This window comes from Malus sylvestris, chromosome 2 (assembly GCF_916048215.2).
Source record: "Malus sylvestris chromosome 2, drMalSylv7.2, whole genome shotgun sequence".
Lineage (NCBI taxonomy): Eukaryota > Viridiplantae > Streptophyta > Magnoliopsida > Rosales > Rosaceae > Malus > Malus sylvestris.
In genome coordinates this window covers 5964543-5977589 of record NC_062261.1, presented here as the reverse complement: position 1 = coordinate 5977589, position 13047 = coordinate 5964543, and the positions used below count along the sequence as shown (strand labels likewise).

The window sequence follows — 13047 nt, the reverse complement described above, 5'->3', positions numbered from 1 at the left end:
GTTTAGAATTTTTGTCTGAATTAGATGATTACGTGGCCATTTCTTGATTGTTAGATTTGCTTTCGATAGTTTAAACCGTCAAAATGAGGCGGTCACTTTTGTCGTTTTTTCTCATTTTCATGTAACGCCAAACCGGCGTTATCAGACGCAACGTCCACTTAATTGTCTGTCTTTAGTTTTTTAAGACACAACAATCTTCAACGTGGCCCTTGTAAAATAGGCCTCAAGTCCTATTGGGCCAAACCGGTTTTTAAAACTGGACCCGAAGGAGGTCCAAGAACTCGGATCCTAAACATTCTAATTTCCCAGTTCCTTAAACCCTAGAAAGCAGATAAGCGCAGTGTCAGCTTACTGAATTTTCCCAGGCGATCGTTTAGTGGAGCTGAGAAAATGGTGGTGAGGATCCGATTGGCGAGGTTCGGATGCAAAAATAGGCCGTTTTATCGGGTCATGGCGGCCGATAGCCGATCTCCGAGAGACGGCAAGCACCTCGAAGTCTTGGGCTACTACAATCCCTTGCCAGGTCTTCTCTCTTTTCTGTTTCTGTGCTGTAATTTTATATATATTTTTTTCAAACGTTTGTGGGTTCTAATTGCATCGTGTTAATTAGAAACCATAGAAATGTTGCATTTTTGTATTGGTAAAGCGGAATTTGATGAATTCGGATCAAAATTCAGATGGATAATGTTTGGCTGCTTAGAAAATGTTGGAGAAGTGATACCTAACACATTTTGGTTATGAATATTCAGAGAAAGCTATTGGGTCTTTTGTCATCTGAGTAATATAGTTAGTGATATGCTGATGCTCTGTGATTTTTATGAAATTTTACAGGCCAAGATGGTGGAAAACGAATGGGTCTGAACTTTGAAAGAGTAAAGTAAGTGGCTTTCGGCAATGCTTCATTTTGTATGTTAATTATCGGTGAATTGCCTTTAGTTGCACTTCGTTATCAGTTAAATTGCGCTTTTTGGTCCCGGTTTATTCAAAATCAATATTTTTAGCTTTTGTTTTCGGAAGTTATCAGGTATTGGTATGAAAGAAGTTCAGTATATGCAAGGTTCTAAAAGACGCTAGGCGCTGGTCGGGCGGCGAGCTGGGGCCTAGCGCCTAGGCGGCTAGGCGGATTTAAGTAAATCTACTATATTTCATGTAAATAAGTGTCAGTTTATACCTAAAATATATGTAATTTCATCAAAAACTACAAAATAGAATGATGTATATATATATTATGAAGTATTAGAATGTAATGAAAACATGGGGAACAAGCATATAATGTGTGTTTATTTAAGTATTCAACAAGGCTCTTACAAGATGGTGGAAAATGAATGGGTCTGAACTTTGAAAGAGTGAGGTAAGTGGTTTTCGGCAACGCTTCATTTTGTATGTTTAATTCTCGGTGAATTGCCTTTAGTTGCACTTGTTTATCAGTTAAATTGCGCTTTTTGGTCCTGGGGTATTCAAAATCAATGTTTTTAGCTTTTGTTTTGGGATGTTATCATGTACTGGTTTGAAAGATGTTCAATATTTAGCTCTGTGAGTTGATTATATGTTTCCTATTGTTCCTCATGCATGTACAAATTATCACTCGACTGTGAGGGTTAACTTGTATAGTCTTCTTGTATTCATGCTAGAACTTGACGGGTGCGTATGTTATTGTGTGTAAATATGACCCACTAATGATGACAGAGGCTAGATGTCTTGCGAGATATATACATAAGGAGGGTATATGCTCACTGAAAATTTGTCAAATTTGGATCAAGACACTTTATTGGTAGAAATTACTGTGTGTTTGAGATCTGGATCTCAGTAGTAGGGTTGCTTGATTCCGTGCTTATTATGGGTACTCTTATGTTGAAATTTAATGGAATTCTTTTGAAATTTTGAGAAGCTGAAACAATTCTTCCCAGGAGGCTTATGAGAGAGAATTCATGTTTTCAAATTAAAAGTTTATCTGCTGTATCCCATCAGTTTGTTCACTCTTTCTGCAGGTATTGGCTATCTGTTGGAGCTCAGCCTTCGGATCCCGTGCAGCGTATTCTTTTCAGAGCTGGGCTGTTGCCTCCACCACCAATGGTGGCAATGGGACGTAAGGGAGGGCCACGTGACACGCGGCCTGTTGATCCTATGAGTGGACGGTTTGTGACTCCTGAGAAGCCAGCAGCTAGTGGTGATCGAGGGAAAGATGCGGAAAGCACTGAAAACGATGGTTAAGACGGCACAAGAATTTCCATTAAACTTCCCCAAAATTTGTAAGATCATTTCTTACTATAATCTTTTGTATTTTTCTAGGGCAAGAGGGGTTGCAAGAAACGATCTTTCATATCGGATTGCAGGATAAGCAGCTTGGTATCGGTCAATTCTGAATAGCCTGGGAAGAGATAGAGTCATATCTAAATAGCTACTGTATTAGGCGTTAAAGAACACTGCTGTATTGAATGTTTGATTTTGTTTAGTTTATGGAATGAACTTCAGCTTGTTCCTGGCATCACTTGATCATCATTGTCGTTTTCAATTTTCTATATGAAATTGCCGAGATAATTGGGCTTTGTCTGGGATTGCTTATGTAGAAAGCACTTACAAGCGTATATGCTGTAGAAGTGGTTTCATGAGAAACATGTTGAAATTTTTATTAAAAATTAAGTGCTTCATAAAGAAGCCTATGAGAAGTGATTATCCAATTAATGCTTTTATGACCTAGAAGATTTTGAACTTTTTTTCTATCAAACGCATAGGCGTTTTTAGAAGTTTTGCCGATACATTTTCCATAATTAAACATGGCATATTCATGATGTGAATAAACATAAAAACATGCCTAATTAAAATCTTTGTAACATAAAGGCTCATATAATTGGCAACATATCAGACTGTGAATATGAAACATTAATTAATTATTAATTAATGAATAATTTGTTTCAACGTTCAGTTTAAGATTGACCATACAACGCAACAAAGCATATGAAACATTAATTAATTATTAATTAATGAATAATTTGTTTCAACGTTCAGTTTAAGATTGACCATACAACGCAACAAAGCATGATATATTTGGCAAGAGAACATTTTCTTCATCTACCCAACAATTCCAAATTCAACACCCAACCATTGGAAGAGATATTGAGTTCAAATTTCTAAATACGAGTACCATATATTAGAAAGAGAACATCACCAATACACGAGTAGTGAACATTTCCTCCATCTTCCCAACAATTCCAAGTTCGATTTTAATACATAGTTATTGTAGTCGGTGGAGACCCTGAGTTCAAATTTCACGAACCAAGTAGAGCAAAATTGGGCCTCATTGCCACCAAACTAAGCCCAATGCCTAACCTACCTTATTGTGGGCCTCCCTTCAAAAATAAAGAATAAAATTAAATATTTTAAATTTTGGACAGCTCTCACTACCATCCACAATAAAGGGGAGAGAGGGGGGATGTTAGGCTAGGTATTTAAACGAGGGAGAGAGAGGATATAACGGAGGCCACGTTTTGAAACCCCCTTTACCCTTTTTCCTCCCCCCTCCCACCGCTTCTAGGGTTTTAGCTTTGCCGCCTTCTTCCTCCTCCTCCCTCCGTCCCTCCCTCTCTGCAAATCGGAATGGGCAGCGATAAGGATAATATCAACATGTCCGATCTCTCCTCAGGTGGTACTCACTCTCTCTCTTAACTTTCTGATGTTTTGTAATCTGATGCGGTGATCTTACTCTGCTTCTGGTTTTTTGTTTCTGAAGCTCTCAACGACGTGGATCGAGCAGGCCTCGTCAATGCTCTCAAGGTCAGTATTCAATTTTCTCGGCAACCAAACAGACTCTTACCCTGTTAATTAGCAGGAAATTTCAATTTTACAGTTTGTTTAGCTTTTGGTCTGTTTGTTCTTTGCGGTTAAGTGTTTGTTTGGCTGATGGAGCTTGCGTTTGTTGTGTTTGTGCAGAATAAGATAGAGAGTTTGGCCGGGCAGCACTCTGATATCCTCGAGAGCTTATCTCCTGCAGTCCGAAAGCGGGTCGATGTCCTTAGAGAGATTCAGGTATGATTCTCACTCGCTCTGAAGCTTGAACTTTAGTGCTTTGATATGCTGGATTGCTCATAGTTTCATGTCTTTTCATACTTTGTTTGGTTGGTTAATCAGATTATGCTCTTATTTCATTTATATTTTCTGTTTAGTTACCATTTTGATTGATATGCCGGGTTTCGGCAGCATATTATAACTTAACAATTTTTAAAATTGGAGTTTCAGTTGCGTTTTTTCGTTGGTTCTTGAAAAATACCGCGTTTGATCGACAAATTGGTTGGAGTCGTCCATTCTCTTAGTATTATGTGATGGAATATCTAAAAAGTGAATATATTATCTTGAAGCGTGAAGCACCCTAAGACTTTCTTTACTTGCAGACCCAGCATGATGAACTTGAGGCAAAGTTTTTCGAGGAGAGAGCAGCTCTTGAAGCCAAATATCAGAAATTGTATCAACCTTTGTATACCAAGGTGTTCTACTGTTCTACATACTGCAGTGTTCTATATATCGTATATTCTCAAATACAAAGGGTTCATATGTGGGATGCTTCTTTCTTATTCGTTCTATTTATTTTATTAAATATATTCTGTATGGCTACGTGGTTTAGTGGCTTGTCACTGCTCTACCTAAGTGAGGTAGCAGTGGCACCCCTGGCCTGTGTTAGTGTGATTGATGTCCCGTTTCCTTTGCTTATAGGTTTCTTACTATTTTGTGAATGAGGAGCTTAACTTCATTTCTTTTCATGTATTTCGTTTTAAAATAAATCGTACTGAACACTCTGCAGAGATACGAGATTGTAAATTGTGTTGTTGAAGCCGAAGGAGTCACTAATGAAGCAGCAACAACAGAAGAGGGTAAAGATTCCGAAGGTATACTCTTGATAGTTATTCAGGACCTATATAGTTTTTAATTATTGTGTGCAAATGTTAATTTCTTGTCTTTGCCTGCGTATTTATTTTCGCAGAAAAAGGAGTGCCTGATTTCTGGCTCAACGCAATGAAGAACAATGAAGTGCTAGCTGAGGAGGTGGTTATTGTGCATAGAGTTCTCATATTTGATGTTCATAATTACTTTGTTGTTTGTCAGCTCAATTGTTTTTTATTTTTATTTTTTTGTATCACCAGATATCTGAGCGTGATGAAGGTGCTCTTAAATATCTTAAAGACATCAAGTGGTTTAGGATAGATAACCCTAAGGGCTTCAAACTGGAGTTCTACTTTGACACCAACCCCTATTTTAAGAACTCTATCTTGACAAAGACGTACCACATGATTGATGAAAATGAACCCATTCTCGAGAAAGCAATAGGGTATGTTCGGGAGCCTTGCCTTTTGCTAAGTGGTTCGATTTCGTAGTTCATACTTGTGTGACCAAGATGGCCTGTGCATCGTTGTTTGTATACTTAATTTAATACAATATCTGGTACCTGGTGCTTTGTAGGACGGAGATTGAATGGTATCCTTCTAAATGCTTGACACAAAAGCTCCTTAAGAAGAAGCCTAAGAAGGGATCTAAGAATGCTAAGCCAATAACTAGAACTGAAAATTGCGAAAGTTTCTTCAACTTTTTCAGTCCGCCTCAAGTCCCTGAGGACGACGAAGATATTGATGAGGATGTTGTAAGACACTCTTCTTTACTTTTTTTTTGTTTCTCTTTCAAGGTTTTTGTCCTTTGTAGTCTCTTATTTGTACCTATTTTCAACAGGCCGAGGAACTCCAAAACCAGATGGAAAATGATTATGACATTGGGTGAGTTGTAACTTCTACTTGTAGACAGATTCCAGGCCTTGGTACTAGTCCTAGATGGTTGGGGAATTTTCTGATTTGAGTGCTTTGTTTAAATTTTTCTTCTCGTATTGGCATCATTTTTTGTGTAGGTCTACCATTCGAGATAAGATCATCCCCCATGCTGTTTCATGGTATACTGGAGAGGCCATTGAGGGAGAAGATTTTGGAGACTTGGAAGAAGATGAAGAAGATGAAGATGAAGATGACGAAGAGGAAGACGAAGATGATGAGGATGAAGAAGACGAGGAAGATGATGAAGACGATGAAGATGAAGGCAAAACCAAAAAGAAGGTGCAGTGTTTTAAACATTTTGATCATCTTTTCTCCTCTTGCATTCTTCTATGTGTTTGAAGTTTGAACTGACGGTTATTATTTTCTTATGCAATTGATTCTGACGCAGACTTCAGCTAGCCACAAGGTATGTTGCCTAGTTGTTAAAAATCGTTCATAAGTTGAATATCTAATCGTTTTGTTGTTTCGAAAATGAACTGTTTGTTTGCATATACTGATAACACGTGTTACATAATGTAGAAGAGTGCAAGAGCACCAACCGGGGAGCAGGGTGAAAGGCCTCCAGAATGCAAACAGCAGTAGAATATGATTAGCTGTGAGTTCTCGTTGGACCTTCAGACTGTTTTAATAGAAAATGGTTGCTGGGCAGTTTTGTGTGGCCGATATATTTTTTTACCTTTTGTTTTCTTTTCCATGCTGGTTTAGGAGGAATGTGATGAAAGATGGTTTGGATGTCATTGTGATTTGTTGGCGTATGTCTGAATTCGATAGACAATGTTTTCTAGTAATCTATTATTGATTTGTGTAATTTTCGGCCTTTATTTCTCGTTTGATTGTCTCTATCTTGTGTTGGACATCTGAAGATGCGGAGGACATACATGGAACGGGTTCACTAGCACGTTGTGTCTCAATTTACTAAAACAAAGACGTGTTGAAAAGCTTACAATTGTAAATGTTGCTCTATAAGATGTGGCTTTTTTTGTTCTTTTTTTTTTTGAGATTGTTAAGTTGTTGGGGACATGGGAGCCGAGGACTAAAGTCATCATTCTTCTTTTAGGCGCCTAAAGTTTCATCACTTTTCTTTTGGCCCCTAAAAGTTTCATCACTAAGAAGGTGAGAAAAGCAATAAGGTAGAAGATCAGTTGGAAATGCAAGTACTTATTGAAAAAGCATTTAGAAGGGTTATGCTTGTTTAAAATTTAAAACGATTGAAAGTGCATTTGGTGAAAGTGTTGGATTTCAAAAGTGCTTGAAGTGCATTTTGGAAGAAGCAACACTTATGTTTCTTGCATGAAGCATTTTAAATGCTTGTTTAAAATGCATTTGTAATTTTACTAATGGTTACAAAAGCACTTTTATTAAAAGTGCTTTTAATCAATATAAAAAGCACATCCAAACACTTAATTTTCAAGAAACTTGGAAGTGCTCATTTAAAAACAAGTGGAGGAATCAGGCTTCCGATTTATTAAACTTATGTTTTTAAGGAAATCCGGATGAACCAATTTAAAAACATAAATGTAAGTTGTATAATGAGCGAATATATTATTGAAGGAATGACCTGGCCTTCATCAGAGAAAAATAGTGTCCGAGCACTTATCTATGCATTCGAGGTTACAATGCCGTATTTCTCCTCTCTATTTGTATAATAAAATATAAAAAAAATAGAAAGAAAAAAAAAATTTGAGTGAGATTATAGGAAAATGGCCATTGTATTTAAATTAGGAGGATCATCGCCGGATTCTCTTTGTGATGATCCTGGGGATCCTCTAATCACATCCGTTCATTATACATTGTGCAATCAGAAATTATTATAAATTTTTTATTTAAAATTAAATATAAATAATATCTGACAAAAACTAACCGCACGATATACGAGGATTCCGGATCCTCACAAATAGGATCCGGCAAGGATCCACTCTCGTATTTAAAAGGGTCGTGAGCCCAAGCAGTCAAGGGCTCCAGTCTCTCCACTCCGACACTCTTCCGCTTCTCTCTGCGATGCTTGCTCCAGCATTTCAAAAAGGAGGGAAAATTACCCTATAACCCTAAAACCCAGACTCTCTCTCCTCCCTCTCTCTCTCTCTCTCTTCCTCTGCCATTGCCTGATATGCATGGCTTCTTATAGTTTCCTAAATTGATTTTCCGGTCACCTTCTACCTCTTATTTCATCACTAATCTGATTCCGGAGAAGCTGTGGGTTGTGGAGGTTTGGAAGCTTGGAGTTCGTCACCAATGGCCAGGCTTCTCCGAAACGCTCTTTCCATGAAACGTTTCCCATTCCCGCCACAGGTTTGCCGTTCCTTCATTTGTGAAACAAGAAAGTTTTTTCCTTTTACTCAATGGCTGTCTGTTTGGTTTCTGGGAATGTTTAGGAAAAATTAATGTTTGAATTAATCAAAATTATAACTTCTGAGCTTCCGGCGTCTAATTTTTTGTTCGTTTTGTTTCGCAGATGGACCGGAGAGGATTATTGGGTACATCAACCCAGTTTTGCAATTTTTCTTCGAAAGGTGCTTGCTTTAAATTTTTAATTCTTATTCTTCCTGATGCTTTCAATAATTTGCATTTTGGGAAATGTTAGATTTTATGTATATTTTTATTTGTTTCGAATGAATTCGGAGGTTTTATAACGGAGTTTTAAGTATATCAATAAATACTGCTTGTGATTGTTTAGCGGAAATAAGAGTGAAAACAGGACTGAAAAAGAGAGACAGTGTTTGGTATTAAGATGTTTGTAAACTTTAATAATTTCATGGCCCCGTCCATATTATTGCGTTCTCTAAGAAAAGATTTAGAGTACTTGGATCTAACGGAAGACATGACACAGAACAGAACTGAGCGCAATGGCGTTCTAGGATTCATATAGCCGACCCACTTAGTGGGAAAATGCTTTGTTGTTGTTGTTGTTGTTGTTTTTGTCCATATTATTGCGTTTAATGAATTATCTTCATATGGTGTGGAGTTTAACCGATTGCTTTACTAAATTAACTTGTTATATAATAGGATAGCTATTATCCATTATGTGCTGCCATAAAACACGGTTTGTGCTCCTTTTGATTTTGAAAATATTTGCAATTCTGTCTGAAGTTAGAAAGAAATCTAAGTCGGATGGAAGTGACTCCTGTGATGAGAATTTGTCGAAGAAGGAGTTGGCCCTGAAGCAAGCCCTGGATCAGATTACATCCTCATTTGGAAAGGGATCTATAATGTGGCTTGGTCGATCCGTCTCTCCTAGACAAGTCCCAGTGGTATCTACGGGTTCTTTTTCTTTAGACATGGCACTGGGAATTGGTGGATTTCCAAAGGTATCATGTGTGCTTAATCAGCTGAATGTTTAGGGTCATTATAGCAGATTATGGTCTTGGTCATATGAATGGTTTTGTGCATAAGACGCGAGGCAGATTTGACCTTATACTTCAGCTCGGAATATGTATTTGCTTCTCGTGATATTCATTCATTTTCTGCAGGGACGTGTTGTGGAGATATACGGTGCTGAGGCTTCTGGGAAAACTACTCTGGCTCTTCATGTAATAGCCGAAGCACAGAAGCAAGGAGGTTAGACTATGGCATTTTCTTACTTAAATTTGGTGGCAAATGAACACAGTGCACTGCACATATTGAACATGGTATGGCTGTTGTATGCGAAAGACGCAAGTTTTCATTATTTCTTTAAGTTGTTCAGTATATGTAAAAATACGGTACCTCCATACATGCACACATCTAAAATGTATTTCTATATCATCTCCTCAGTTTCTTGGAATTAGAACAGTTGTTTGAGTCTTTGTCCTGTAAAAAGTATATCTGATGCTATCTATCACTGTGTCTCTTCCTCTGCATCTACGATACCTATGCTTTTTTTTTCTTGCTGGTCTAGTCAAATTAGTAAATTTCTTTGATCTATTAGCTTGAAATGTTGAAGCGATGTTATACAATGGGCATCGAAGGATTGGGTTTGGTGCACATTTAATGGTTATGGCTGGTGTGTAAAATGTAAATTCTTCATGTTTCAATATTTACTCATGAAGAACCGATTGAGACCATCTTTTGGTGCAGGGTAATCTGTTAATGTCAATTAACTTGTAGGTTTATCTTATGTTGGTGATTTTTATATTGGCTGTTGTCGTGATATTGAGTTCCTAGTCTTATGCAACTTATTTATGTAGGGACATGTGTTTTTGTTGACGCTGAGCACGCTCTTGATCCTACACTGGCTCAGTCTATCGGGGTAAACACTGAGAATCTACTTCTCTCACAACCTGATTCTGGTGAGCAAGCCCTCAGTCTTGTAGACACTCTAGTCCGCAGTGGCTCAGTTGATGTTGTTGTTGTTGACAGTGTAAGTAAGGTGCTTTTCAGTAACATTTTGTTTTCAGTGCAATTTATCCATGTTAGCCTTTTCCATGTTCATTGAGCATGCTTGATGTGTTCTTATAAATTCTCCTTGGTTTTTGTTATGTTTGAATGTTTTTCACCTTCATATCATCTCATGAGGCTTTTGTATATATTTTTTTGACAGAGTTTGTCTTTTACTTTGCACGGTAGATGAAGGGTTTTCATATGATGACAGGTGGCTGCACTTGTGCCTAAAGGTGAACTTGATGGTGAGATGGGTGATGCTCATATGGCAATGCAGGCTAGACTAATGAGCCAGGCACTTCGCAAATTGAGTCACTCTTTATCTCTATCACAGACAATATTAATCTTTACAAATCAGGTAATGGCATTCGATTTCATTATTATATTTGATACATTTACACAACATAAAAAACTTATCATTTGTGAAAGTTACAAGTACAAACACTTTTACACATAATCTTATCATTTTCTGAGATTTCTGTTTTGTATTTTTGAAGATAATATGATATTCATCATTTCATGAATATTTGTTTGGTGCTCAGACTTCTCCAATTGTTTGTCTATCTTTAGGTGAGGGCGAAGCTTTCTACTTTTGGAGGATTTGGTGGGCCAACTGAAGTTACTTGTGGCGGCAATGCTTTGAAGTTTTATGCTTCAGTGCGCCTTAATATGAGGAGAATAGGACTTGTAAAGAAGGGAGAAGAGGTAGTTACCGACTCCATTTGTCCATTTTGTTAATGAATTTGAACTTTGCTCATCTAAAAATTAGAGTTGTCGTTTTTTTTGTCAATTGAATTGTCGTTGAGTACCTATTTGATTAGTGTGAAAGTATCTAGGTTTTATTAAGGCTACTTTCAGCAGAATATCCAATCATTTGATTGAAAATATTACCTGAATGGAGTAACATGGGCTTATTTACATGTTTTTGTGTTTCTTTTGGTTGGAGGATTAAATGCTATGTTATTTATGCATCCTTTTGAAAGAAATTAAATTTCCATGCAGACTATAGGAAGTCAAGTTCAGGTGAAGATAGTGAAGAACAAACTCGCTCCTCCATTCAGAACTGTTCAGATAGAGCTTGAGTTTGGTAAGGGTATATGTCGGGAATCTGAGATCATTGATTTGGGATTGAAAAACAAATTCATCACAAAAGCTGGCGCAATGTACGACTTAAATGGTCAAAGTTTCCGTGGCAAGGATGCCTTGAAAAGGTTTTTGTCCGAGAATAGTACTGCTATGGAGGAACTTACAGCAAAGCTTACGGAGAAGCTAGTTGATGATGTGGCAGCCAAGGAAGCAGAAACAGAACTTATGGGCGAAGGTCCTGTAGAGGAAATTGTTTCGCCTGATTCTACCGACGAAGATGCAGTTACGGCAGTTGGAGCGTAAGTACTTGGATGTCCTCAGAACTGTAGAGAAGTGTTTCTCTGTTTTCCCTGGCGGGGTTCGATGGTATAGGGGAGCGGCTACTGCATCCTCCTGAGCAGCTGGTAGAATCACTAGCTCTCCTTGTAAATTAATATCATTTGTTAATCACTATGTATGGCATGGATGCAGTGAAATTTTGTGGGTTCAAAGGGGGGCAAATTTGGGAAAGATGCAGGAGGAGGGTCGTTACTTAGATTTCTAGGTTAACCGTAGCAGCTTGTAATTACTCGTTCAGCTACAGTTTGTATGTCAGCGAGGTCAATGTTATATATCATTTTATTTACCCAATAGAATGTTATCTTTCAAGCTCTCGATCTTTGCCGATTTTTCTAAGCGCTTCAGACTACTATGTGTGGACGCAATTCTCCCATCGTCCCATCTCAGATCATCGCGGATCAAACCATCGGTGCAGATCAAAATCTGAACCTTATGCGATGGTCCGAGATGGACAACAAAACGTTTTGTTTTCTCCATTTCCTTGCTAACAGAATTTAGTAACAATAAAAGATAGTTATGACTTATAGTTAGTTCAAGTAGCTAGTAGCGATTAGGGAGAGTAATGTAATGTAAAGTTTTACTGGATCGAAATTTTCTCAGCTATCTCGGGTGGTTAAAACAAAAAAACTTCGTCTCGGTCTTGAGAGAAAGAAGAAAACAACGCAACAAGGAACTCTTCGCGTCCTTGTTCTCGTTCTCACGCAAGTTATTCTCGTTGTGGAGGGCAGTGTCAGGTATATTAACCAAAACTAGTGTTATGTACCGTGTAAGAACCCAAATATCCTCTTCCTCAACTCCATGATCAAAGGTGTCGAACAATCCCTACATTTTCTCTTGCGACCTTGCTATCTTCAATCTGGGGCCTGAAGAAAATGACAGTACTTCACTTCAATCTGTGGCCTTTTTGAATCGTGAAGAGTTCCTTGTTGCGTTGTTTTTTCTTTCTCTCAAGACCGAGAAGAAGTTTTTTGGTTTTAACCACCCGAGATAGCTGAGAAAATTTCGATCCAATAAAACTTTACATTACTCTCCCTAATCGCTACTAGCTACTTGAACCAACTATAAGTCATAGATATCTTTTATTGTTACTAAATTTTGTTAGCAAGGAAATGGAGAACACCAAACGTTTTGTTGCCCATCTCGGACCATCGCATAAGGTTCAGATTTTGATTTGCACTTATACTAGAAGCAGTTATTAACTCAACTTGTCCATCTCAACCGTTTCCAAATAGGAAATTTTATTTAAACCCGTGTAACTTTTTTCTACACCTAACTTAAATTTTAAATGTTAATTGTTTATTTTACCCTATTGCATAATTATTATTAAGTATAAAATGAAATTAATAATAAAACACAAATTTATCAATAAATCCATACACTATAATTAAATTCTAGCATCACCCTTCGTTTATCCATTCATTCCGGCTAAAACCATAATAACCATAAAGAGAAACAAACT

At 37.5% G+C, this 13047-nt stretch overlaps 3 protein-coding genes across 6 annotated transcripts; all 3 read left to right on the top strand.

Annotated features, from left to right (window-relative positions):
- The first annotated feature begins 280 nt into the window (after window positions 1-280).
- On the top strand, window positions 281-2485 carry LOC126605971 (30S ribosomal protein S16-2, chloroplastic/mitochondrial-like). 2 transcript variants are annotated; one of them, XM_050273441.1, is made up of 4 exons: window positions 281-523; window positions 832-877; window positions 1989-2206; window positions 2290-2485. In XM_050273441.1, the coding sequence occupies exons 1-4, from the start codon at window positions 391-393 to the stop codon at window positions 2361-2363; spliced, it is 471 nt and encodes a 156-aa protein (XP_050129398.1). In that variant the 5' UTR covers window positions 281-390; the 3' UTR covers window positions 2364-2485. The 2 variants fall into 2 exon arrangements, with proteins under 2 accessions (XP_050129398.1, XP_050129390.1); XM_050273433.1 differs by having other exon boundaries at window positions 290-523; window positions 1989-2249; window positions 2334-2485.
- Window positions 2486-3444: 959 nt separating this feature from the next.
- On the top strand, window positions 3445-6615 carry LOC126605950 (nucleosome assembly protein 1;2-like). The gene is made up of 12 exons (XM_050273405.1): window positions 3445-3640; window positions 3728-3771; window positions 3928-4023; window positions 4386-4478; window positions 4793-4877; window positions 4973-5034; window positions 5133-5317; window positions 5449-5626; window positions 5713-5756; window positions 5885-6086; window positions 6196-6213; window positions 6327-6615. Exons 1-12 carry the CDS (start codon window positions 3595-3597, stop codon window positions 6387-6389), a joined length of 1116 nt encoding a protein of 371 aa, XP_050129362.1. The 5' UTR covers window positions 3445-3594; the 3' UTR covers window positions 6390-6615.
- A 1139-nt stretch (window positions 6616-7754) lies between these two features.
- On the top strand, window positions 7755-11897 carry LOC126605929 (DNA repair protein recA homolog 3, mitochondrial-like). 3 transcript variants are annotated; one of them, XM_050273400.1, is made up of 8 exons: window positions 7755-8096; window positions 8260-8317; window positions 8899-9112; window positions 9275-9362; window positions 9971-10152; window positions 10375-10521; window positions 10734-10868; window positions 11166-11897. In XM_050273400.1, the coding sequence occupies exons 3-8, from the start codon at window positions 9014-9016 to the stop codon at window positions 11550-11552; spliced, it is 1038 nt and encodes a 345-aa protein (XP_050129357.1). In that variant the 5' UTR covers window positions 7755-8096; window positions 8260-8317; window positions 8899-9013; the 3' UTR covers window positions 11553-11897. The 3 variants fall into 3 exon arrangements, with proteins under 3 accessions (XP_050129357.1, XP_050129343.1, XP_050129351.1); XM_050273386.1 differs by having other exon boundaries at window positions 8895-9112; XM_050273394.1 differs by having other exon boundaries at window positions 7756-8096; window positions 8895-9112; window positions 9971-10143.
- Window positions 11898-13047: the final 1150 nt, after the last annotated feature.

Excerpts from the sequence above, each read along its gene's own strand:
- LOC126605971 (XM_050273441.1), top strand. The coding sequence starts at position 391 with ATGGTGGTGAGGATCCGATTGGCGAGGTTCGGATGCAAAAATAGGCCG. Across the intron at positions 524-831 it reads CTACTACAATCCCTTGCCAG|GCCAAGATGGTGGAAAACGA; the intron begins GTCTTCTCTCTT and ends GAAATTTTACAG. Across the intron at positions 878-1,988 it reads CTGAACTTTGAAAGAGTAAA|GTATTGGCTATCTGTTGGAG; the intron begins GTAAGTGGCTTT and ends CTCTTTCTGCAG.
- LOC126605950 (XM_050273405.1), top strand. The coding sequence starts at position 3,595 with ATGGGCAGCGATAAGGATAATATCAACATGTCCGATCTCTCCTCAG. Across the intron at positions 3,641-3,727 it reads CATGTCCGATCTCTCCTCAG|CTCTCAACGACGTGGATCGA; the intron begins GTGGTACTCACT and ends TTGTTTCTGAAG. Across the intron at positions 5,318-5,448 it reads ATTCTCGAGAAAGCAATAGG|GACGGAGATTGAATGGTATC; the intron begins GTATGTTCGGGA and ends GGTGCTTTGTAG.
- LOC126605929 (XM_050273386.1), top strand. The coding sequence starts at position 8,040 with ATGGCCAGGCTTCTCCGAAACGCTCTTTCCATGAAACGTTTCCCATTC. Across the intron at positions 9,363-9,970 it reads CGAAGCACAGAAGCAAGGAG|GGACATGTGTTTTTGTTGAC; the intron begins GTTAGACTATGG and ends TTATTTATGTAG. Across the intron at positions 10,522-10,733 it reads TATTAATCTTTACAAATCAG|GTGAGGGCGAAGCTTTCTAC; the intron begins GTAATGGCATTC and ends GTCTATCTTTAG.